At 42.8% G+C, this 26420-nt stretch overlaps 2 protein-coding genes across 6 annotated transcripts in view; both read right to left on the reverse strand.

Moving 5' to 3' along the window:
- Positions 1-119: 119 nt before the first annotated feature.
- Positions 120-8005, reverse strand: slc12a3 (solute carrier family 12 member 3). Its single transcript, XM_020456320.2, has 26 exons — positions 7687-8005; positions 7420-7548; positions 7237-7312; positions 7011-7106; positions 6282-6421; positions 6055-6165; positions 5679-5790; positions 5431-5561; positions 5172-5256; positions 4914-5071; positions 4703-4810; positions 4487-4610; positions 4301-4402; positions 3707-3862; positions 3482-3581; positions 3243-3354; positions 2588-2725; positions 2389-2495; positions 2210-2292; positions 2053-2130; positions 1846-1959; positions 1509-1620; positions 1233-1319; positions 901-1039; positions 681-748; positions 120-557 (listed from the first exon to the last, which is right to left on the reverse strand). Exons 1-26 carry the CDS (start codon positions 7966-7968, stop codon positions 416-418), a joined length of 3090 nt encoding a protein of 1029 aa, XP_020311909.1. The 5' UTR covers positions 7969-8005; the 3' UTR covers positions 120-415.
- A 963-nt stretch (positions 8006-8968) lies between these two features.
- Positions 8969-26420, reverse strand: part of LOC109867237 (nuclear pore complex protein Nup93) — a 32877-nt gene continuing 15425 nt past the window's right edge. For 3 of the 5 annotated variants that reach the window (XM_020456272.2, XM_020456273.2, XM_031801414.1), the window contains exons 6-21: positions 23578-23652; positions 22609-22701; positions 22343-22482; positions 22081-22213; positions 21534-21691; positions 21136-21301; positions 20696-20789; positions 19033-19224; positions 18663-18789; positions 17914-18031; positions 17620-17736; positions 17360-17478; positions 17038-17155; positions 15494-15577; positions 10532-10660; positions 8969-10297 (exon numbers count right to left, since the gene is read on the reverse strand). In XM_020456272.2, the coding sequence (XP_020311861.2) occupies positions 10187-10297; positions 10532-10660; positions 15494-15577; positions 17038-17155; positions 17360-17478; positions 17620-17736; positions 17914-18031; positions 18663-18789; positions 19033-19224; positions 20696-20789; positions 21136-21301; positions 21534-21691; positions 22081-22213; positions 22343-22482; positions 22609-22701; positions 23578-23652 (1974 nt within the window). In that variant the 3' untranslated portion in view covers positions 8969-10186. The remainder of the gene's footprint in view (positions 10298-10531; positions 10661-15493; positions 15578-17037; positions 17156-17359; positions 17479-17619; positions 17737-17913; positions 18032-18662; positions 18790-19032; positions 19225-20695; positions 20790-21135; positions 21302-21533; positions 21692-22080; positions 22214-22342; positions 22483-22608; positions 22702-23577; positions 23653-26420) is intronic. The other 2 variants (XM_020456274.2, XM_031801415.1) reach the window with 1 other exon arrangement.

Below are 26420 nucleotides of genomic sequence, written 5' to 3' on the forward strand. Positions count from 1 at the left end.
CATTTACCTTTGTTGCTTACGTTCCAAATTAAATAGGCACAATAAAAATGTATAGACAATTAAAAATACACACTGGTGTTACACTTCTAAACATGTTTAACAGTCAAGAATGTTTTTTGTTTTTTTTACTTCTGCTTAATGATGATAATGACAACAATGCTTCTGGTACTGATGATGATGATAATGACAACAATGCTTCTGGTACTGATGATGATGATAATGATGATGACGTTAAATCTAATCACATTTTTCACAGATGGCTAAAGTGTCTAGTACTGATGATAATGAAACACGTGAAATGTCACAACCAGAGGACTTCTACCAGAGCACATCTAATGCATTATCATTTATGACAATAACAATGTTATTTTCCTTGACCATTGGGTGATTTCATTGAACCTGGTTAAAACAGATATCACTGACAATAGAAGGTGAGCACATTCTCTTGGTTTCCCCTCACCAGTAAGACTGGTGGGCGCAGGTCACGAGACAAAGTCTCCAGCCATGCCATGTACAGAGCACTGGGACATTGCCCTCTCCTTCCCACAGGCATGGTCCTGTCAATGAGAGAACATAGATCCGTTATCACTCTCACCTGTGTTAGCTTTGTCATTGGATGGGGTGGGTTCAAGTCAATGACTGTAATAAAAACATCTGGTTTGCAAAAACAGAGTACGTACACAAATATAATGGCGGCGTCCCTTGAGTAATCTTGAAGAACTTCATTCAGACGAATCTGTCGAAGGGTCTGGTGCACAAACACACATTTAGAAGGGAATGTAACCAGTCTGTCTGAGAACAGTGAAACTGTCATAACCAAATGTTCCACATCTAGCTATGCTACATTTAAATGTTTGGCAATAGAGTGGTCCTGAACAATGAAACCCAGATAATGGTCACCTTGGGCTTATTTGTCTCTATCTCCTCATCAGACACCATCCAGGGACAGTCCTGATTCAGCTGCTCAGCTGTTACATGTCCATCCTTCTGGGCTGTGTTAATCCTGTAGGGCCCTATCAGATCCTCAAACCTCCTCACACTGTCAGAGAAAGAGGTAGAGGAAAGGGTCTCAACAGAGCATTGCCCTGCATACATTGTGAATGGACGTAGATTCAATTAATAATTGTGAGTGTTGAATCACTGTGCAACTGAACTCTTACGCAAGGATAAGAAAGTACAATTCTGAATAGTACACAATTATACAGTATATAGTGAGTGACAGGGAACCATACTGTTCAGGTTGTGGTCTCGCATTGATATCAGGCAGAACCTCAACATCATGGAAACCAAGGCGAAACTTGCTGATGAGGTCCATGACTCTAAAATTAGACACAAGGACATGGTCAGTAGAACTATTCAAATCAAAATCAAAGTTTATTGGTCGCTTACACAGATTTGCAGATGTTATTGCAGGTGCAGCGAAATGCTTATACTCAAAGGAGGATGAAAGGCCAAGGGGGACATCATGTCTCTACCACACACTATGGCCTTAAACACACTACACTCACTCTTTTCTTTGCTCCTCCTTTCGCTGGATGTCTCCGCCCACAAAGACGCGTACCTTGCACCTTGCCCAGCGCTTCTTCCGTGTGAGCAGGTAGGGAAGTAGCAACGTCAGACCTTTAAGAGCACAACAGACTTAACATTTACCTTTCACACATAACATAGACCCCTCTGCCTGATGTGACCATGACACAATTCTATCCTATGTTATCTCTCTGACCTGGGGTACTTGACATGTAACAACATTGTATGATTTATGACCCCACATTATCAATCTGACTATGTTATAAAACCTATTTGATTTGTGGAAAGGCACAATGAAATCCAGAACAACAATCTCACCTCCATCATCGAACAGCCAGTACACATCAATGGTCTTTTTCCCCTGCTGGGACTGGAACACAGTAGAAGGCTGAGGCTGAGGCTGAGGCTCAGTCACCATGGCATCAGGGTCCACTATAACCAATACAAAATATCTCTGTTAATACTGTAGAAAAATAGGAATGTCATAGACTACAAACTGTATACTCCAAATATGATCGTACATACATGAAAAATTTGCGGGGGGTGCAGGGGGGACACTGGTGTTGACACCCCTCTCTGGGCTTGCCTCGAACCCAGGGTTAACTGCAATAAAAGGAAACAATGACAAATAAAGGTAGATTGTAAAAGAACATGAAATCTTCCTGGTTGTTGGGTTCCTCACCATGTGTTTGTGCCTGCCGAAACACGTCCAGACCCTCCCTCATCCGCAGCACACACACTCCATACTGCAGGTCAAACGCATCACTGAAACAAATGCACAAAGACATATTAAACTGCATCCTTACTCTGTCACATCCATTATGAACTCATCTTGCTGATTTGACTGAGTGATTCACTCACTGTAGAATTCCAATGTAGTTGTCAATGCAGGATGGTTTGTCCTTACGCCAGTCCCTTTTGAAGCCCGTCAAGAGGACATTCGGCCTGATCCGACCCAAACCTGCACCCTGGAGTTAGACACAGTATAACACATTCAGTAAATCCTACGGAACCACATGATGAAATGGACCTGATAGATAAGGCTTGGCAGTCAGCCCACCTGGAGCAGCATCTTAACCCCAGTGCGCAGGTCATTAGCCACCACACCGTGATAGAAGGATTTGATCTGCCGTTTGTTCAGCCAGGTAACATGACTGTTGCTACTGGCAGTGTCCAAGGTTGCGGGAGAAGGACCTCCCTGTTGACACAGCAGCAGGGTGACAGAGGGAGTTAGAGGTTAATGACATAGAATATAAAAATAGGCAATGTAAAATCAACAATTGACATTGTGTTCTGTGTGGCTCTGTTGGTAGAGCATGGTGGTGGCAACGCCAACAGTAGTGAGTTTGATTCCTGCTGCGGCCACCCTTACTTAAAAATGTATCCACGCATGACTGTAAATAACTTGGATAAAAGCATCTGCTATATTATTAACATATTCATGAAAGTCAAGTCAGTATTTTTTGGTTGACAGAAGATTGTGATCACTTGCCTGAAAATGTAAAGTAGCTATTTTCACCCACACACAATGGAGGAACCAGAAAGACCAGACTACTGAAATGTTTAGCATTTTGGTTGTTATCAGTAAAAAAAATACTTGACTACTGGGGCAACCTCAGAGCAGGCTCAACTTGCATGACTGCTCAGGTCACTTTCCCTGGGTAATAAGGCAACCCTTAATGAGCCCTGTACAGTGATTCAAGATGATAACTCACAGTGACAACATTCCCACATATCATCAGGCTTAGATTTTTGGTGAAGGTTCCGACAAAGTCGACCAATGCAGGACGACAACTGGGCGGACCAGTGAGGACCAGGCACTGAGGTCTGAGAAAGGTAAGAATAAAGGGAATAAGAAAATCACATACAAAGTGAGAAATGGTTATTCAGTTGGAACAGCAACAAAAGGCTGACATTGTTCTCATTAGGTCCTCAGAGAGAGTTCAGGTCTGACCTGTAATTCTTGATATGATCGTCCACCTGGTTCAGGCTCACACAGTAGGACAATGCCATGTTGTATGACCCAGCTTGTACTGATGATCCCCAGTTTACAGCTAAAAATAAATCAATAACCCATTGAGTTGCTGAATATTCAATGAAAAACAATGCTTGCCAAAAAACTGCTACATATTTTATGGGGGGAATGAATTTGAAACTTTGTATGTGTGTGTTTTCTCACAGGGTCTCTTGTAGAGCACATATCCCAACAGGAAGATGACGATGCCAATAGCGATGAGCGCCGCCCACCAGGTGAGCAGGAACATGATGATCACAGACACCACGGCACCCAGCAGGGACATCCACTTACTGTAGAACCTGAAGGAGGGACGCCAGCCTGCAACACAGTCAATCACACACATTGAATATGATGCAAATATAATTAGGCAATAAGATACTGAATTTGTTTACTTAGCAACAGGTGTTAGGTTAGAACATCAGAGCAGGACTTTTAATGATCATGATACCATGTCCTGGTCATGATACCATGTCCTGGTCATGACACCATGTCCTGGTCATGATACCATGTCCTGGTCATGATACCATGTCCTGGTCATGACACCATGTCCTGGTCATGACACCATGTCCTGGTCATGACACCATATCCTGGTCATGATACCATGTCCTGGTCATGATACCATGTCCTGGTCATGACATCATGTCCTGGTCATGATACCATGTCCTGGTTGAGATACCATGTCCTGGTCATGATACCATGTCCTGATTGAAATACCATGTCCTGGTCATGACACCATGTCCTGGTTGAGATCCTGACCTGGGGAGTTGGTGATGGAGGCATGGAAGCAGCTGAAGTTGATGAGAGCGTAGGAGCACAGGAAGAAGTTAGAGATGATGGGAGCGATGGTGTTGAGCTCAGCTGAAGGGTGAGAAGACAGGGCATGACTTTGTTACTGTAACAACATCTCCTTTTCACTCTGCATCTATCTTGACAGATCTTTACCAATGAGAACGAAGCAGACAGCAATGATGTACGCCAGGACGTAGCCTCTGATTGGTTCGTCGTTTTTTCCATTACCCTTCCCAAAGAAACCAATGACTGGATACAGGTTGTCTTTGCAGAGGCACTGTAAGTGAGAAGAGAACAAGATAATGCTAATAGAATAACACACCAATGCCTCTTTATTTGTAGTAAACGTGTTTCCCTAAGATAACCTACCTGGAAGACTTTGGGTGCAGAGACCAGGCAGGCCAGGGCTGAGGAGAGAGTGGCCCCAAATATCCCAGCAGTGATCAGAGGGGCGAACCCTGACACCAAACTCATACTCTGACCACAGAAAGAAGGGGAAGTGAAACAGATACAATGCACCAAGGCCATATTTGTGCATTGAACATTGAAACATGGTAATCAATCATTTGTATTAGGTCACCTGGTACTGGTTGCTGAGGCCATAAGTGCAGGTTCTGTTAGTAATACAGTCAGTGAAGTCCCAGCCGTATTGACAGGCCAGACCCTGGCAGCTATCAGCACTAGACATGGCCAAGGTGTCATTCATAATTCCAGATGCATCTCGTACCAGACAGGCTCCTAAACCAGGACAGAGAGAGGCCCATACACAGCACATATTGACAGAAAGGAAGCACCAATGAAATCACGAGGAGATACTTTGTGCATGTGTACAACTCACCAATAGTTGCTGCTATGATGAGATAAGATAAAGTGGTCCAGAATATAGCCATCAATGTTCCTCTTGGAATAGCTACTGTAGGGTCCTGTATTGTGTAGAAATAAGTGGGGGAAATATATAATGACTAGTCAACAGTCAAACATTTGCTATAATAAGCATCTGAATTAAACATCTCCCTTTCATCCAAAGAGCCCTTCTCTCCTAGAGTGAGGAGAATATACAGTAGACATTTATAGAGAGATCAGAGTAAGGAACCTGCCTTTAGGTCCCCAGAGATGTTGGCTCCTGCCAGGATCCCTGTGGCTGAGGGGAAGAAGATGGAGAACATGCCAAAGAAGTTGCCTTCAGGCCCACGCCAGCTGGGTACAAAGTTTTCAGCAAATATATCCGCTGAGGGGAAAGAATAGTTAGTGTGTCTATTTTAATGATAGAGGAAAACAAAAATAAATGGAATCTAATATGAAATATGAAATTCACAACACTGTCGAAATGCCATGGAGCTCTGACCTTGGTAACTGAAAAAGCCCTTTGCTTGCTTCTGAGGTGTAGCGGGAATAATGGTCCCCACTATGTAATTAGCAAAGGACACCAAGATGACGATGAAAAAGAGAACCTGGGCCTGTATAGTTGGCAAAGAACACAATGCACCACATGATAACATGCCATCTATCCAGAGACACCATAATCAGAGGCTTACAATAAACAATCATTCTCAAACAAATTAAATACATCTTATAGTAAAACATGTATTTTACAAATTCATAAAAAATGGCCAGGATCAAACAACTGTATTGAGTTCTAACATCAGACCTGGTCTATTGTGACAAGGGCATGTACTGTAGTTATTTAGAAAGAGTGCCTCCTAGTGGAAGTTTGAACAGACCTTGGCCTCCCATTCCATCCCAGCCAATGAGATGGCCAGCAGACATGTGACAGTGATCACTCCAATGATGCGAATATCATTAATGGGGTCCACTATGCTAGCACCACTCTCCTGAGGTGGGAGGTTTGGGAGACAAATTAAAACAAGGGTACAGTTAAAAAGGGAATGCCAACTCAGAGGTTGGCTATAAGTGATGTGGGTATAGGCCTATGAGATAACACACTGACTTGCATCAATGCTTGCACAGTCTCAGCGAAGCCCACAGTGTGCATGGCAACCGCCACAGCATTTGCAAAGGCAAAGATGAGTCCAATGGATCCTCCCAGCTCTGGCCCCAGGCTACGAGAGATTAGGAAGTAGGTTCCACCTGCAAGAGGGACAAAAGAGGATCAGTGTTGTAAATATTTGAGTATAAGAAGCCTGTACAGAGCCGGCCCCAAGCATAAGCAACATAAGCAGTTTAGGAACTTTTCTCTTGTTATGTCAGTCACTGACAGTCACTCAATTAGCCATGTCAGCTAACAATTTTTTAGATTGGTAGTTAATCTAGCCAGTTATCTAAACGTAGTAATCATGGCTGAATACCGACCGGGCATGCAGGTCACGTGCCCAGGGGCCCTGACCTCCTGGGGCCCTGACCTCCAGGGGTGGTTTGTTAGTCATTCTCACTCAGTTAAAAAAAATCTCCAATCCTTAAGAGGTTAATAACATGGCATAAATCATGGCAATATGTGAAGAATTACTGGAAAATTTCTCTCCACCTCATGGCAAAATCGGTAGAATTACAGGAAATTAACTTTAAAACTTCAATGTTTCTCTCCGCCATCAAGAGGGGGGCCACTAAAATGTTTTGCCATGAGGTGGGAGGCCCACCAACCAAATCACTTAGGGCCCCCCAAAAGGCCAGGGCCAACTTGAACCTGTGTTATTATTGTATTATTTCAGGGATAATGCACCTCCTTTGACCCTTCCGTTGGTGGCGATGGCGGAGGTGGACAGGCCCGTGATGCCAGTGATGCAGGAGGACAGCAGAATGATGACCCATGTCAAACCTTAGAGGAGGAATATCACATACAATCCAGTAAACCATACAAATACAGTCCCAGAAATACACAATCACCATCAATGCAAAAATTGACACTTTAATGAAATAAAAGCGTTGAGACCTATCACTTGACCCACCAATCCCTGCTTGCGCAGTGATCCAGGGCAGCCGCAGGTACAGGATCACCCCCCAGATGTTGAGCATGCAGCGGATCTAAGGGGAATTCACTTCTCCTTAGCATGTTGTCACGACTACCAGTATAATGTAGTATGTATAGTGTTGTATGGAATCTCAGTTGTTTTGTGTCTGTCGTGTCTTACCATGACTCCCTTCACCCATCCAAACCTGGTGGGTTCTGACTGAGGCTCCTCAACATCATCTTCTGAGCTGTCCCCAGGTGCTCTGCCTGTGTTGGTCTCCTCATACAGAGGAGGGGGACAGGAATCCTCCTTAGGGGTGGTGGTGGGGAAATAGGGATGTAACCATACTGTCTATCAGTCTGTACAATTTGCAGTATAAAAAAAACACTATAGAAGGCCTGACATATTGCAGGTGTGTTGCCTAGAGGCCAAATGTGTCGAACTTACTTCAATGTTGGAGTGAAGCTGAAAGAGGGATGGTCTTGATCGACGCACCCTCCCTAGGGCATTTGTGTTCGCATAGAAGTCATAATTTGGGCCAACATCCAGAGTGTCGTAACCTGTGAGGATCTGTGAGGAGTTCTGAGAAGCCACGCTGGTCCCATCGCCGTAGTGATATCTGCTGCCTTCAAAGCCATACTTGGGTCCTTCTTCCCCATTCACGGAGAACTGGCTTCTAAGAGCAGAGAGGCTTATCCCCTCATTTGGTGCTGCTGGTACTTCTTCCATTTGGAGTGGAAGACCAAAGTTTTCATGTAATAGGAAACAAATGGTGGCATGGAGGGCTTTATATGTCTTGAAAAAGGCAGGAAGTGCCTTTGGCCATGTTGAGATAAGTGAATGTTCAGTTCACTAAACCTATTTGGAACTCCATGAGAGCCATTTGTATTTATAACTAACCCCCCGAGGGCTTGTGAACCTTCTTATTACATAGATTAACTTGTGATCTAAGGCAAGATAACCTTGGCAGAAAGTCACAAAGATAGAAGAGGTAAACCCTTCTCCATAGGTATTGCTTCTGAGGAGGAACTGTTAACCTTCCTCTTATTCCATATTGATTTAAAGGGGCCTCCCAAGGATGGGAGAAATTGAAAATATTTATATTGAATACATGGAAAGGCAACAAGTTTGGGAGACAGCTCCGTCACCTTAAAAACCTAAATTTAAACAATTCCTGTCTTCTCCTTTGGCCAGCCATTCAGTATTAAACCAAACAGTATAAAATAATTGAATACTTATATCTTGATAAAGTTGCCACTAAGGAATAACTTTCAGGTGACCTCATTCTTGCTATGTAAAAGCCATCCCCAAAACAGTCATGCTTGGAATGTTTTGGTGTGTGTTTACCACTTCACTGCCTCAGTTAAAGGATGACCTTGGTATCAGTTGGTCATGTTGTGTAAAACAGCATGGTAAATGACTGTTACAGTCTCAGCTGAGCAACCATGTTGTGCCAGCAGCAGTATGTGTTCCCTTTCATTGAGTTTCCATTAAACCGCTGACCCTGCAGACAATTCTTGGTAAAGAAGCCTTACTTTTCAAAACTGTTGATCCCCCCTGACTGCATTTGGGCCAAAATGAAACTTTTTTTTATTACTTACTGTATATCCGGAAAATAAAACCATTTAACAAAGCATTTCCTCCTGGAATACAAATAAATTAGTTTATTTGCCTCCTTAGGGCATAATTGTCCTCCATTATTAAATAAATTCAGTAAAAACTCACAATATCAGGAAAAAAGGTTTAATCAAATGCTTTTACACGACATTGAATTTAAAATCACTGCAGACATTTCATCAGGTGAACCGTAGGAACTCTTCCGCTCCTCAAAGCTGCTTCTGCTGCTTGCCCATTGGCATCTCGTTGGCAGTGGTGCAGTGCCACCCTGGTGTTGTGAAATAGCCGGGTTATAGCAGGTGTGTGGCATCGGCCTGATTCACAACACCAGCTGCAGCACACACACCTGAGAGTGGATCCACCTTGGCAGACGGTCCATGTCTTTTCCACAGAGCACCAGACTGATCTTCACCAGAGCAGATGTGGTGCGTAGCAAGGGCATTGTCTGCAGAACTCATGATAAGGGCTGTGAGTGAAGTTAAAAAACTACATGAAAAGAGCCCGCACAGTCAATTTGGTTCTCTCCATAATGAAGACAAGTCCCCTGTGGTGACAATGGAATCAGTTTGAGAGGAAAGGCTTCTCGACAATCTAGTGCAGCCAAGCAGACTCCCATCTGTGTTCTCTCAGGGCATTTCCTTCCCTTCTAACCATCTGCCAATAAGTGTAGCAGTGTCATACATGATAGGGCCCGTCACAATGTACTTTCAATACAGTTCCTCTCACCTACTCAAGAGTAGTATTTCTTCAGCTGCTGATAGTGTAGTCATAAAAAGGGGAGATGTTATCCAAAGAAACATACCTTTCTAAGCAAATCAATCATGTATAACTAATAGCAAAGATTGGTATATCATCATCATATATCATCAATTCCTTATAACCACCAGCAGGGATACAATTTTGTATGTGTGGGTGTGCAGTTTGACCAATTTACAGATTACACAGTGGGTGCTGAATTGTCGTTCTAGCACCCACAAAATCGTATTAGCTGCCAGTTTCAAAATCAATAATTCCAAATGATTCTAACAGTACTTCCTTCAGCTTTCTTTAAATCCAGGTAGGACTCAAACCACTAATAATTGTATAGATGACCATGATGCATAATAATAAAATAAACAAGCAAACTGAAATACTAAATGCAAATTAATCAAATGAAATGAATGCGTAAGAAATTAAATTTAACTGACATTTTATTAAATTTTTTGGAAAAAAAATACAAATATGGAGCAACAAATAAGGACAAAGTAACATAAAATGGGGACGAAGCAAAACAAAATCTGACAGTTGATGAAAAGGGTGGGTATGGCTGGGGCTTGAAGGTATTTTGGGGTCAGTTCATCAGGACCTCCATCTGCACCAGCCGGGCATTGGTGTCGCCTGCCATGCGGTACGGGATAATCCCAGCAAACGTGATCAGTGCACGGGCTTGGCTGCGCAGCTGCTGTTGACACACAGAAAAGACATCTTACAGCTGACAGAGAAATCAATCATGTGTCAAAACAGATCAAAACAAGACAGCACAGTACTCATTATTCAATGAAATATCACATAATGGAGCAGAGGCATGTCTTTACTGCCCAGTTCATCACAATGCACAGCCCCCAAAAGTCTTCAGAAAGTTCATCAGGTTCTATCCCATGGCCAGTATTGCCCTGAGAAATCACCATCTCCTCACCGAGTCTCTGTCCTCCATGGACCTCTGTGGTCGACCAGGGGTTCCTGCTGCGGCCCCCTTCAGGCGCTTGCACTGCGTGAACAGGATATTCATGGTGGCCAGGAGTACCTCCGACAGATTATGCCTGACCTGGAAGAAGATGCAAATGAGAATAAGACAGAGACAGTAGAAAAAAAAAGGACAAGAGAAGATTACATGTACACGTTGGAAGTGTCGTGTTGCATACTGACTATATTTATATATACATTAATATATTATATACACACACAACCGGTCAAAAGTTTTAGAACATCTACTCATTCAACGTTTTTTCTTTCTTTTTTTCCCTTTAAAACTATTTTCTACATTGTAGAATAATAGTTAAGACATCAAAACTATGAAATAACACAGATTTGAAGTAATCAAAAAAAGTGTTAAACAAATCTAAATATATTTTATAGTTGAGATTCTTCAAATAGCCACCTTTGCCTTGATGACAGCACACTCTTGGCATTCTCTCAACCAGCGTAATCTAGGTAGTCACCTAGAATTAATAGGTGTGCCTTGTTAAAAGTTAATTTGTGGAATTTCTTTCCTTCTTAATGACTTTGAGCCAATCAGTTGTGTTGTGACAAGGCAGGGGGCTATACAGGAGATAGCCCTATTTGGTAAAAGACCAAGTCCATATTATGACAAGAACAGCTCAAATAAGCAAAGAGAAACGACATTCCATCATTACTTTAAGACATGAAGGTCAGTCAATACGGAACATTTCAAGAACTTTGAAAGCGCAGTCGCAAACACCATCAAGCACTATGGTGAAACTGGCTCTCATGAGGACTGACACAGGAATGGAAGACCCCAGAGTTACCTCTGCTGCAGAGGATACGTTCATTAGAGTTACCAGCCTCAGAAAATGCAGGCCAAATAAATGCTTCAGAGTTCAAGTAACAGACACATTGCTGCAAAGAAACCACTACTAAAGGACACCAATAATAAGAAGAGACTTGCTTGGGCCAAGAAACACGAGCAATGGACATTAGACCAGCGGAAATCTGTCCTTTGGTCTGATGAGTCCAAATTTGAGATTTCTGATTTCAACCGCCGTCTTTGTGAGACGCAGAGCAGGTGAACAGATGATCTCTGCATGTGTGGTTCCCACCGTGAAGCATGGAGGAGGTGTGATGGTGCTTTGCTGGTGACACTGTCTGTGATTTATTTATAATTCAAGGCACACTTAATCAGCATGGCTAACACAGCATTCTGTAGCAATACGCCATCCAATCTGGTTTGCACACTTAGTGGGACAATCATTTGTTTTTCAACAGGATAATGGCACAACACACCTCCAGGCTGTGTAAAGGCTATTTGACCAAGAAGGAGAGTGATGGAGTGCTTGCATCAGATGACCTCAACAATCACCTGACCTCAACCCAATTGAGATGCTTTGGAATGAGTTGGACCGCAGAGTGAAGGAAAAGCAGCCAACAAGTGCTCAGCAAATGTGGAAACTCCTTCAAGACAGTTGGAAAAGCATTCCAGGTGAAGCTGGTTGAGAGAATGCCAAGCGTGTGCAAAGCTGTCATCAAGGCAACGGGTGGCTACTTTGAAGAATCTAAAATCTCAAATATATTTGGATTTGTTTAACACTTTTTTGGTTACTACATGATTCTTCAATGTGTTATTTCATAGTTTTGATATCTTCACTATTATTCTACAATGAAGAAAATAGTAAAACAAAGAAAGAAAAACCCTTGAATTAGTAGGTGTTAAAATTTGACCAGTAGTGGCGGAAGTGTTGCCAACATTTACGATAGCTCATTTCAATTTACAAAAACAACAAAATCAAGTCTTTTGAGATTCTAGTCATGAAATCTATGCAGCCAGCTCAATCACTTTTATAGATACTGTTTACAGGCCTCCTGGGCCATATACAGCGTTCCTCACTGAGTTCCTATCGGACCTTGTAGTCATGGCAGATAGAATATCCTAATTTTTGGTGACTTTAATATTCACATGGACAAGTCCACAGACCCACTCCAAAAGGCTTTCGGAGCCATCATCGACTCAGTGGGTTTTGTCCAACATGTCCAACTAGCTCCTTGGTATATAGAAAATACCTGAGCTCTGAAGCCAGGTTCCAGAAAATTGGAACAGAAATAGAGCTCCAACAAACTGGAATTCTTCTAACTAGCTTGGAAAGACAGTACCATGCAATATCGAAGAGCCCTCACTGCTGCTCGATCAACCTATTTTTCCAACTTAATTGAGGAAAATAAGAACAACCCAAAATATATTTTTGATACTGTCGCAAAGCTAACTAAAAAGCATAATTCCCCAAGAGAGGATGGCTTTCACTTCAGCAGTGATAAATTCATGAACCTCTGAGGAAAAGATCAAAAAGATCATTAGAAAGCAAATTACGGACTCCTCTTTAAATCTGCGTATTCCTCCAAAGCTCAGTTGTCCTGAGTCTGCACAACTCTACTGGGACCTAGGATCAAGGGAGATACTCAAGTGTTTTAGTACTATATCTCTTGACACAATGATGAAAATCATCATGGCCTCCAAACCTTCAAGCTGCATACTGGACCCTATTCCAACTAAACTACTGAAAGAGCTGCTTCCTGTGCTTGGCCCTCCTATGTTGAACATAATAAATGGCTCTCTATCCACCGGATGTGTACCAAACTCACTAAAAGTGGCAGTAATAAAGCCTCTCTAGAAAAAGCCAAACTTTGACCCAGAAAATATAAAAAACGAATCGGCCTATATCGAATCTTCCATTCCTCTCAAAAAAAATGAAAAGGCTGTTGCGCAGCAACTCACACCCTTCCTGAAGACAAACAATGTATACGAAACGCTTCAATCTGGTTTTAGACCCCATCATTGCACAGACTGCACTTGTGATGGTGGTAAAATACCTTTTAATGGCAGCAGACTGAGGCTCTGCATCTGTCCTCGTGCTCCTAGACCTTAGTGCTGCTTTTGATACCATCGATCACCCCATTCTTTTGGAGAGATTGGAAACTCAAATTGGTCTACACGGACAAGTTCTGGCCTAGTTTAGATCTTATCTGTCAGAAAGATATCAGTTTGTCCTCTGACAAATCAACTGTACATTTGTGTTCATCAAGGCTACGTTTTAGGACCACTATTGTTTTCACTATATATTTTACCTCTTGGTGATGTCATTCGGAAACATAATGTTAACTTTCACTGCAAAGCGGATGACACACAGCTGTACATTTTGATGAAACATGGTGAAGCCCCAAAATTGCCCTCCCTGGAAGCCTGTGTTTCAGAAGTGGATGGCGGCAAATGTTCTACTTTTAAACTCGGGACAAAACAGAGATGCTTGTTCTAGGTCCCAAGATACAAAGAGATCTTCTGTTGAATCTGACAATTAATCTTGATGGTTGTACATTCGACTCAAATAAAGCTGAAGGACCTCGGCGTTACTCTGGACCCTGATCTCTCTATTGATGAACATATCAAGACTGTTTCAAGGACAGCTTTTTTCCATCTACGTAACATTGCAAAAATCTGAAACTTTCTGTCCAAAGATTATGCAGAAAAATGTATCCATGCTTTTGTCACTTCTAGATTAGACTACTGCAATGCTCTACTTTCCGGCTACCCGGATAAAGCACTAAATAAACTTCAGTGCTAAACACGGCTGCTAGAATCTTGACTAGAACCAAAAAATGTGATCATATTACTCCAGTGCTAGCCTCTCTACACTGGCTTCCTGTTAAGGCAAGGGCTGATTACAGTTTTACTGCTAACCTACAAACATTACATGGGCTTGCTCCTACTTATCTTTCCAATTTGGTCCTGCCGTACATACCTACACGTACGCTACGGTTACAAGACTCAGACCTCCTTCCTGTCCCTAGAATTTCTAAGCAAACAGCTGGGGGCAGGGCTTTCTCCTATAGAGCTCCATTTTTATGGAATGCTCTGCCTATCCATGTGAGAGACACGGACTCGGTCTCAACCTTTTAGTCTTTATTGAAGACATCTCTTCAGTAGGTCCTATGATTGAGTGTAGTCTGGCCCAGGAGTGTGAAGGTGAACGGAGAGGCACTGGAGCAACAAACCGCCCTTGCCGCCTCTGCCTGGCCGGTTCCCCTCTCTCCACTGGGATTCTCTGTGTCTAACCCTATTACAGGGGCTGAGATACTGGCTTACTGGTACTCTTCCATGCAGTCCCTAGGAGGGGTGCGTCACTTGAGTGGGTTGAGTCACTGACGTGATCTTCCTGTCCGGGTTGGCGCCCCCCTTGGGTTGTGCCGTGGTGGAGATCTTTGTGGGCTATACTCGGCCTTGTCTCAGGATGGGCTTTCTCCTGTTGTTGAAGATGTCCCTCTAGTTGTGTAGGGGCTGTGCTTTGGCAAAGTGGGTGGGGTTATATCCTGCCTGGTTGGCCCTGTCCGGCGCCATCATCGGACGGGGCCACAGTGTCTCCTGATCCCTCCTGTCTCAGCCTCCAGTATTTATGCTGCAGTGGTTTATGTGTCGGGGGGCTAGGGTCAGTCTGTTATATCTGGAGTATTTATCCTGTCTTATCCGGTGTCCTGTGTGAATTTAAGTCTCTCTCTATGTCTTTTTCTTTCTCTCTCTCGGAGGACCTGAGCCCTAGGACCATGCCTCAGGACTACCTGGCCTGATGACTCCTTGCTGTCCCCTCTGTCCACCTGGCCGTGCTGCTGCTCCAAGTTTCAACTGTTCTGCCTGCGGCTATGGAACCCTGACCTGTTCACAGGACGTGCTACCTGTCCCAGACCTGCTGTTTTCAACTCTCTAGAGACAGCAAGAGCGGTAGAGATACTCTGAATGATCGGCTATGAAAAGCAAACTGACATTTAATCCTGAGGTGCTTAAGAAGGGCTTTATAAATACATTTGATTGATTGCTTGTGTACATATATACACAGTACCAGTCAAAAGTTTGGACACACCTACTTATAATATATCTCACCTCATCACTGAAATTGCGAAATGCAGCAACCCTTTCCTCCACACTGTCTTGACTCAGAGGGACCAGCTTCAGTCTCTCCATCACCTGACAGAGAGACAAAGAGAGAGTTGGAGGGGAGGAGTTAGGGACAGTTAAAGATTTACCAATTTTAAACATTATATCATGTTTGTGCATCTAAACACACAAAAACAATATAACATTGAAAAAGGGTGACTTTCCTTTATGTCCTTGAGTCGGTGCTTCTATCGAACATACCAAAAAATTCCCATCAAAATCCGTCAGTTTAAAACTAGAGATTTTTTTTTGCATTGGATACATCTCAATCCACCACTGTCGAACTTCAGCATCTGCAGTGAAAGGTGGCAGAGGTAGAACGAACAGTGTTTGTCAGACCATGAGATACGCCGAAAATCTGCCTTTTCAGGAAAACGTTCGTAGGGTCCGAATGGTTTACCCTAAAAACTATTATGGAAAGGGGAGACTCTCACATTGGCGTTCTCAAGGGACTCGTCTGAAGGTAACCGGTACCGTTTTTAAAAACAAATGGAAGTATGAAGGTAGCTTTGTGCTTACCCCAAAAAAGGGGATAAATATGTATAAAAAAAAGGGGATATATATATATATATATTTTTTTAAATATCTTCTAGATTTAGGACAGATACATTTTTTTGACTGGCCTTTTTGCCATTTATGAATGTGTTATGCAATGCGTTTCTATGGGCTTTAGTTGTAAAGGCCAAAATCAATATTTTATCAAATAAAATATGAAAAATCATATATAATTGTTTTCCATTCAAAAAACTGGGGCAATAGGGCTTGAAATTGCAGAAATTTTAAAATGTTAAAATAGTTACAATAAAATTATAAACAATAAAATTATAAACAATTCACTATAAGATTTTTGAATTTCTTATAACTGTAAAATAAATATGATCAAACTTTTTCAGACAGTACAAAATTGGAACTATTTCATAACTGCAGAAAGAATTTTCTCTTAAATGTCCACTAAGAGGCGCAGAGACACCATTCAAATGTGTGCAGACTTCTTACAAAGTGATTTTGTCCGTCTGTGACCAAGGTAAAGTGGTCTTAGTTTAATTATACACAATTATTTAGTATATTTTCATGTTGAGAGCTCTAAATCCGGCTGTTGCATCCACTAAATTATCCTGTTTCATGTGCGCTATTGCAAGCACAGATGTGAGTTTCCCAGACACAGGAAATTGTTCCTTGTCTGGATGGGCAAGAAAATGTGACACGTCACTCCCTATGTACATGTGGGGTCTGAAACCTGACACTTCAAGTCAGCTCTGCTGGGAGAGTGGGAGCAGAGAGCAGAGAGATGGGGATTTCTGGCACTTTAAGACACGGACCCTATGATGTTCACAGAGAGCTTTGTACACCAAAATGTTATTCGGAACCAGTCTCCAAATAGGGGACTTAACATCTAAGTGGAGAGGAGGCTATCATAAAGCTTCTCAATGCCATCTGAATAAACAGCATTGCAAGCCATCAGGCAGGAAGCCCTGGGTGATAAGACTCACATCGTAGGCCCGGTCTATGTTTCCAGCATGGTACTCATCAAAGAAGGTCATGAGGTCCAGCAGCAGGTAGAAGGTGCTGTCTGCAGACTTCTCTCCAGCAACACCCTGGGTCCGGTACCTGAGTCAGAAAACAAGACCACACACTAAAGTTAGAACTGGGCCTAAATGGTCCACTTTTGATGAGGTCCACTCGTCTTTTTAACAATTGCTTTCAGTAAGCCTATATGATGCAACATCAAACATGATCTAATTTCAGTGGCAATGCAGAATGTAAATGATGCACAGTACGTATGTGAGTGAGAGTAGATGGCAAGGATAGTACCGCTCGGCGATGGCAACAGCAGTGTTCTTCAGTCTCTCCTTGTTGGACTGGGCAGCGCTGACTTGGGCGATAACAGGACTCAGCAGCCTGTTCATCAGCTCTAAGACCTTGTCTGGATTCTAAAGATCAGAGGAGAAAAACAGAGGAATGTGAGGTGACATTTCATTATTTCCTACTCTTCCTCTACCCAGCCTGTACCTCCACCTAGAGTAAACCCACTGGCACAGCTTGCCCGTAACCTTTCCCAGAGCCCTGCTCACCTTGGCCAGCTCATACAGTCTTACTGCTTCCTCAAACAGGCCCTTGTTCTCAGCCTCCAGCGCCACTTTTGTGATAATGGCTCGAGTGTCTCCGGCAAATTTATCAATCACTCCAGGCTGGGGGAGAAGCACAACTCACAATCAGCTCTTTGAACGGCCTGAATAGAAATGTTCTGGGGTTCCACGAGCACAATGGAAAAATCAGCAGGACCACAAATGCTTTCACGAAAGGGATCATATTTAACTGAGTTCAATAATAATGAACAAAATTGAAAATGAAGGCGTGACCATTACCTTTCTGCTGCCATCTTTTTCCAGTCTTCCTAGAAGCATGTCAAACTCTCGACTCTCAATCACCAGCTCGCTAACACAGCACATGAACATGTTCTCTCCTTGGTTGTTTTTTTCATTCCTGTGTCCAAAAGGAAGAGAGGATACACATTCACATATTTGATTAACAAACTGAATGATTATATACACATGACATCTTTTAAATAATGATAGAGGTCTGAAGGCTCTCATCAAAATGAACCTGAATAGAAAGAGGAAACCAACCAAAGGCATGTGTGAAAGCCTCTGTATCATTCATGGCCCACTGGGTTATTCATATGCATTGTGATTACATATTTTGATATTACTGCAATTTGAGGTTCCAAACATATTGCTAACCATATATCTGCAAGACAAGAGAGAGCATGAGAAAACAAGGCTTTGATCAGTCATGGAAATAAGTGCTGAAAACAAGTTGGCACCCTATTTAAAAAGAAGAGGGAGAACAAGCTTTAGGATGAAAAATACTGGGAGTTTAGGCGCAGGTACAGGCAACTAATGCTAGATAAAGCTACCTACAGTGGCAATAAATAATCAAATAGATACTTGGGAGTCAAATAGCAAAACAATACTGAGATATGCAGCTGTATCGACTCCCCCCATGACTAAGCTTAACGTACCGTAGGAAGTCTACAGCCATGCCTCCAAGTCCTATTCACCTCACCTGAGAACAGCATCTGTTAGGAGGATGGCCGCAACGTAGCGTAACGTACCGTAGGAAGTAGAAGTACTGTAGAGCCTCCCGGGGGTCTGTGGACTCAAACTTGCGCGTGTAGAGCATGAGCAGACGGATGAAGTTGAGCCGACGCACCATAGGGGGGTCCCCAGCTTCCTGACTCACTGAAAGGTAGAAAACATTCACTAAGTATCGGCTTCAAAACTACAATGATGTTTACCTAGAAATTAAGCCCCTTTTTAAAAAGGAATCAAGCTTTGCATCCCTAATGAACAAGACCACATACTTCATGCAACAGTAAGTCAAGTCTCCTTCCAATATCTGCAAACTAAGACATCCTTTGTAGAACATGACTGATTGTCAATGTAGAGAAAAGTCAGACAGGTAGGTATCCTGACAGGACGTACACAGTTGTGCGCTCTGCCCTGATGACTTGAGCAGCAGCCGTAGCTCATAGAGAACCAGAGCCACGTGAACTGCATGACTGCGTAGACGCTCCACCCGGAACAGGAAGGCCACAGCAGCCTCAAACTGGGCCGTGAGGAACAGCACCTGGAAGTACAGGAACGGCTGTTGGCTGGCCGAGAAGTGGGACTCTCCTGCAGATTGGAAAGGAACAGAAATAAACTAAATCATTAGGATCACATTCACAATAAGAAAATGGAATATAGAACATGCTAATTGAATATAGATAAAGTCAGCAATTTACTGCCAAAACAACTTCATCACTTTCGTAAATGAGGGATAAAAAGTATATTGAAAGCAGGTATATTAAGCAATTAACATCCCATCATGCTTATGGTCATGTATAGAAAATGCTGGGCAGGCGATTATTTCGACTACCATTGCTATGCCTCCATGGGATGACAATGCCCCTATCCACAGGGCACGACGGTCATTGAATGGTTTGATGAGGATGAAAAAGATGTAAACCATATGCCATGGCCTTCTCAGTCACCAGATCTCAACCCAATTGAAAGACTCCGGTGCGGTGCTTGAGACAGCGTTTTCCACCACCATCAACAAAACACCAAATTATGGAATTTCTCATGGAAGAATGGTGTCGCATCCCTCCAACAAAGTTCCAGACACTGGTAGAATCTATACCACGGTCCATTGAAGCAGTTCTGGCTCGTGGTGGCCCAATGCCCTCTTATGACGATGTATGTTGAGGTTTCCTTTATTTTGGCAGTCACCTGTAGTTGCTCAGTATTACAAATATTAAAGCATTTTTAAACAAACTATTCCACATCAACTTGCATTAATCCCTCTCAGTGAAGTTCATGTTCAACTGAGTAGGAAGAAAACATGAATACCTCAGCCATTTTGAAAGGCAGGAGGCTTATCTATGAGTCACAGTCACCTTTTAATACACGGTGTTAAAATGAGAGAGATAACAAGCCATGACTCATCCTCCAGTTGGGAGAGCTTGGCCTCCCTCTGTGGGATAAAACTAAAGAAAAGTTGAAGCTCTAACAGTGAACAATGAAGCACTTCTTTATCCGAACAGATCAGATCCCAGGGGGGACTGAGAAGTGGTGCCATTACACAACTCTACTTTAAAAGTCGAGGCTTGGACGGTATACCGTCTATCGGGGTATTTTGAAATACAGACAATATGATTTTCAATACCACGATGCCCCTGCTTATAACTATCTAAAATGTGCCTCATAATGTATCTCCATCTCAGGGCTCCAGCTACGCAGGTATGGTTTGCTAACTTGATAGCTAAGAGGCTACCTTGTAAGATCAAGCTTCTTGGTTACAGCAGAGACAAACAATCCCCTCCTGGATCAAGATCCCTTCTGCCTAATTTGTTATGCGTGTCAAAATAAATCAAATACATGTTTTAACGTTTGGAAAGAAATAGTGCTCGTATGCACTGCTGGTAATATTGTATACCCCAGTACGGTACAGGAACGGTATGAAAGTACTCAAATCTGAATACCGCCCAACCCTAAGAGTCCTCCAGTCCTAGCCAGTATTCTCTCTTAGAACAGAATTAGTATCCAGGTCTATTTTCACTTCAGTAGTCTGGCTGTCATGTATCCTGCAGTGTTCTGAACTCACCGTAGTCCTCTAGAAGCTGTTTCTGTAGCTGGGCCAATGTCAGTCTATCCTGAGGAGCACTGCTGCCGTCGTCATCGAAGCACACCTGGTTGAGCTGTGGGCAGGGTGGACAGAACAGGTCTACATTAATGTCAGGGAGTATTGACAAGAGGCAAACCTATTTTACCTGATCCTCCCTAACTGGGCGGTAGTGCAGCAGTTAAGAGCGTTGGGCCAGCAATTGAAAGGTCGCTGGTTCGAATTCCAGAGCAGACTAGGTGACAAATCTGTCGAGGTGCCCTTGAGCAAGGCACTTAACTCTAATTGTTCCTTTAAGTCACTGCATAAGAGCATCTGCTAAATGACAAATGTAAATGGAGTATTGCTGTGTTTAAGGCACTATGTATCATGAACACTGGTAATATTAACATATATGCTACAGACTGGTATTCAGACAGCACCTTAAGCCACAAGTAGTCCTCGGTCTTGTCGGCCACCTCTCCATGATTGTCTGCGATGTCACACTTCCCGATGAGGCAGTAGACGGCCCTCTTGTAGGGGTCAGCACAGTTCCTCAGCACTCTGCGGTAGTGGAGACGCAGCTTGTTCTCTGTGGCGGGGGCCAGGCTGAGGACACAGTATAGGTCAGACAGAGCTTAAGACAGAGAGACAAAGGGTTGGAGAGAGGAGTACTAAGCAGATTAGTTTCTATTCATATGAGAAAAGCAAATCACACTGGTGGTTTGGTGTTCTGAGCCATGGTGTTACAGCACTTCAAGTTGCAGGAGAAAGTGAATCAGAGAACCTAGACCAGATGACTACACACAGTGGAGGTACACAGTATGTGTGAGGTTCCTACCGTCTGTCAGGGCTGTTCATGTACTCCTGGAACCAGGTCTTGAAGTCTCCCAGCTGGTGCTGAGCCCGGTTCACCACCTGCATGGAAGCCCCCAGGTCCCCACAGCGCAGGCAGTAGTAGATCAGAGCCCAGACTGGGTGACCCTCCACCTCACCATCCTGTTATAACACACACGGCTGAGTTTAGCTGTGAGTATCGTTTTTTATTTAACTAGGTAAGTCAGTTAAGAACAAATTCTTATTTACAATGACGGCCTATCCCGGCCAAACCCCATCCCAGACGAAGCTGGGCCAATTGTGCGCCACCCTATGGGACTCCCAATCACGGTCGGGTGTGATACAGCCTGGAATCGAACCAGGGTCTGTAGTGACACCTCTAGCACTGAGATGCAGTGCCTTAGACTGCTCCGACACTCGGGAGCCCTACACGGATCTACACTACACTTAGTAAAAACACCATCTTGAATAATACAGTGCTATGTAAGGCTGTGCACAGCGCTGATGTCATCTCTAGCAGGATATGCTGCAGTGTGGGGGCAGTACAGTACCTGCATGCCTGGCAGAGGCCCTGGCAGTTTGATGTTGAGGAAGCTGCGCACCAGCTGATAGGTGCCAGGGACTCCTCCTAGCTGGGCCTGGTGCAGGTTCCCAAACACCGTCACCATGGTGTAGTTCTTATAGCTACCGTAGTGGAAACACAAAGAGAAACATTAGTGTGTGTGTGTGTGTGTGTGTGGGGGGGGGGGGGTAGTGTAGTTTTATAATACATTAAGGGAGTATTCTATTTTGATGGTTCTGTCCTCCTCCAACCTGTTCTGCAGGAACTGCAGGGCCTGCGTGACGAAAGCCATCTGCATGTCCAAGGCCGTGCGGCTCTTCAGCGTGTCTTTGGCTGGGACCAGCAGCACGTCTGTCATCTGCTTCACCATTAACCACATGTCCGACACATTCTGGACACACAAATACATCCATACAAATGCCATAATAATGCCATTGAAGGGGAAGAAGAACCAACTAACGTCTGCAGATGGGGGGATAATAATGTGGAATGGAGACGTGGATCAGCTGGGACTTACCTTGTCATCCAGGCTGTCTGCCACTGAGGCACAGAGGTCTCCCAGGTTGGGCTGGACATGTCCATTCACTATCTTCTCATTAAAAACATAGATCTGAGGGACAATAAAAGGAGAGAAAACACTGATGGAGCAGAGGAGAGTGATCAGTGCTGACAGACTGAATGGCGACTGTTTCAGCACTAATGCCACCCGATCACCACGATCCAGTCACCCGGGGGGGCTACGATCGCATAGTAAAGTGATGATGACGAAAAATAGAACAAGAAGGACGAAAACATTCAGGAGGTCATCAAAGGAGATCACAAAGACCTGTGGAAGATGACACTGCAGGCGATGTGGCGACACATTATGTCCTCTTTTACCAGCAGACGCTTTCCTCTTTCACCCAGAATGTACAGACTGGAGAGGACGAGACAGACTATCCTACACCTGTGCAGTGGGGCAGAGAAATTACCCAGCATGCCCTGGCTCTTCCAGCTAATCAATTGATCTGATCTGTTGCTGCCTTGCTTAGCATGACCCCATTACTATGAAGTGGACTAGAGTGCAGCTGCATCCTGACTGAGGCTGTGCTTCCATTCAGCTCATGAGGTCAAATCAAATTTTATTGGTCACATACACATAGTGTAGCGAAATGCTTGTGCTTCTAGTTCCGACAGTACAGTAATATCTAACAAGAAATCTAACAATTCCACAACAACTACTTTATACACACAAAAGTAAGGTTCCAGGGCACTTAGCTCCAGGCTGACTGGATGTATTATAGCCTATTGAAGTCTAAAATCATAACATAGGGAAATATGTAAAATACACAAGAGAGGATGGGTTTTGGTGATTCACATCTTTGAACATTTGAAATTAGATTAATTGAGGACTGCACTTCCCTTTTGGGCCATTTACTGTAGGTATCTCAGGCTAATCGTTCTAAGCGGTACTGCAGCGCAATCAGCGTCAAGCCAAATTACTGACCTGTCGTCCATAGGCCACCTCCACGCTGTCAAGAGCACTCCGTCCAGGAACTCCTGCGTCACTCACAAAGCTGGGCTGCAACACAAGACACACAGGGAGACGAATCATGACTACCGTATGTACGTGAATGTAAAAATACAGAAGTGATTTCTGACTAAATAGAAAAAGGTAAAGGAAATGAAAAACCTAAGAAGAGTGAAGAGTGTTCGCTTGGTTGCTCATAATTGTAAAGTCATGACCAATGTAGCGTGAAAGCCATTGTGAACAAAGTTCACGCTTGAATGCAGACACTTTCTAAATGCGAGCACGCACGCACAAACATTTATCCAGATCGACCTTGCATTCTTCAGAACAAAAGGGACATACCCATAAAATGTATGTTCAACGTAGAGGGTTGTCTAGGTAAGGGATAATCAACGAGGGGCTATGCGTTCTATGGAAAGCATGAACGACGTGGAAGGTGTGTGAGTGGAACTGACTTTCCACGGAGTTGCATTATTTTCCAGAGAACACTTAGAACCCCGAGTTGATTATCCCTTTTATACCATGGCTATAATTTAACACATTTGCCAGCAGAAATTTGTTCATTTGCTTATTTGCCACTAGAAATGTGTTCATTTGCCTGTATAAATGTGTTCATTTGCCAACTAGAAATGTGTTCATTTGCCAGTGGAAATGTGTTAATTTGCTTATTTGCCACTAGAAATGTGTTCATTTGCCTGTATAAATGTGTTCATTTGCCAGTAGAAATGTGTTCATTTGCCTGTATATTTGTGTTCTTTTGCCAACTAGAAATGTGTTCATTTGCCAGTGGAAATGTGTTAATTAGCTTATTTGCCACTAGAAATGTGTTCATTTGCCTGTATAAATGTGTTCATTTGCCAGTAGAAATGTGTTCATTTGCCTGTATAAATGTGTTCATTTGCCAGTAGAAATGTGTTCATTTTCCACTATAAATGTGTTCATTTGCCAACTAGAAATGTGTTAATTTGCTTATTTGCCACTAGAAATGTGTTCATTTGCCTGTATAAATGTGTTCATTTGCCAGTAGAAATGTGTTCATTTGCCTGTATAAATGTGTTCATTTGCCAGTAGAAATGTGTACATTTGCCAGTAGAAATGTGTTCATTTGCCTGTAGAAATGTGTTCATTTGCCTGTAGAAATGTGTTCATTTGCCAACTAGAAATGTGTTCATTTGCCAGTAGAAATGTGTTCATTTGCCAGTAGAAATGTGTTCATTTGCCAGTAGAAATGTGTTCATTTGCCAACTAGAAATGTGTTCATTTGCCTGTAGAAATGTGTTCATTTGCCAGTAGAAATGTGTTCATTTGCCAACTAGAAATGTGTTCATTTGCCAACTAGAAATGTGTTCATTTGCCAGTGGAAATGTGTTAATTAGCTTATTTGCCACTAGAAATGTGTTCATTTGCCTGTATAAATGTGTTCATTTGCCAGTAGAAATGTGTTCATTTGCCTGTATAAATGTGTTCATTTGCCAGTAGAAATGTGTTCATTTTCCACTAGAAATGTGTTCATTTTCCACTATAAATGTGTTCATTTGCCAACTAGAAATGTGTTCATTTGCCAGTGGAAATGTGTTAATTTGCTTATTTGCCACTAGAAATGTGTTCATTTGCCTGTATAAATGTGTTCATTTGCCAGTAGAAATGTGTTCATTTGCCTGTATAAATGTGTTCATTTGCCAGTAGAAATGTGTTCATTTTCCACTAGAAATGTGTTCATTTTCCACTATAAATGTGTTCATTTGCCAACTAGAAATGTGTTCATTTGCCAGTGGAAATGTGTTAATTTGCTTATTTGCCACTAGAAATGTGTTCATTTGCCTGTATAAATGTGTTCATTTGCCAGTAGAAATGTGTTCATTTGCCTGTATAAATGTGTTCATTTGCCAGTAGAAATGTGTTCATTTTCATATTTGCCAGTAGAAATGCATTCATTTGCTTATTTGCCAGTAGAAATGTGCACATGTTCCACTAAAAATGTGTTCAAAATCCACCGAAGTAGCTAGCAAGTTTGCTAGATAGCTGCAGTAGTTGCCGTGATAACCAAACAGACTTGCTAGTTTAGCTAAACAAACCATCAGTCCTAGCTTGCCATTATGAAAATCTAATTCAACAATGCCAATGTTTTTAATTTGACTTTTGCTTTCAAAAGCAGCTCAAACATAGAACATGTAAGAACTATAGCCATTGAATTCTACCGTGCAAATATACAGCGCGTTACAAGGAAATAATGCACGCTCTAGAATGCCCTTCAAGCCAATCAGAAACAAGTATTCAAGAATGCCATGGTATAATGCAGTATAAGGATGTATGAGACATGGCATTATAAGAGGAGAGCATATGAGCAAGAACTGAACACAGTAGAGGGTGTGTTTCTGACATAGGGAGTGAACAGCAGGTCAGACATGGACAATTCAACTGATGGATAATAATGCAATAAGCACAGAGAAGGACAAAATCCCCCAAAAATCCAAGTGTCAACTCCAACACACACTGGAGAATGTGCCAGAGCTACAGTTTAGGAAAGCAATGTAGCTACTGTGCTAAATACAGTAGATGGAGCCCTGAAGGTTTTCCTAAACAAAGCTGTCTGCATAAAACCAAGCTTGCTTTGGTAAAGACCGATAACATGTTGGAAAACCAAAGCCGAACGTGGCTTGTCTTCATCCATTATTAAAAACAGGAGTACTTTCCTGGCCGTTATTGAGGCCGTTATTGAATTTCACAACATCCATGTGGGTTAGTATCAGTCTTTGACGAGTGTGTATTTTTCTAAATGTGTGCAAATCATATATTAAGTATAAAAATGATATCTGGAG

The sequence above is a fragment of the Oncorhynchus kisutch genome, linkage group LG22 (assembly GCF_002021735.2).
Source record: "Oncorhynchus kisutch isolate 150728-3 linkage group LG22, Okis_V2, whole genome shotgun sequence".
In the NCBI taxonomy this organism is placed as follows: domain Eukaryota; kingdom Metazoa; phylum Chordata; class Actinopteri; order Salmoniformes; family Salmonidae; genus Oncorhynchus; species Oncorhynchus kisutch.

Excerpts from the sequence above, each read along its gene's own strand:
- slc12a3 (XM_020456320.2), bottom strand. The coding sequence starts at position 7,968 with ATGGAAGAAGTACCAGCAGCACCAAATGAGGGGATAAGCCTCTCTGCT. Across the intron at positions 5,791-6,054 it reads GGATGGAATGGGAGGCCAAG|GCCCAGGTTCTCTTTTTCAT; the intron begins GTCTGTTCAAAC and ends CCAACTATACAG. Across the intron at positions 4,811-4,913 it reads GCCTCAGCAACCAGTACCAG|AGTATGAGTTTGGTGTCAGG; the intron begins GTGACCTAATAC and ends TTCTGTGGTCAG.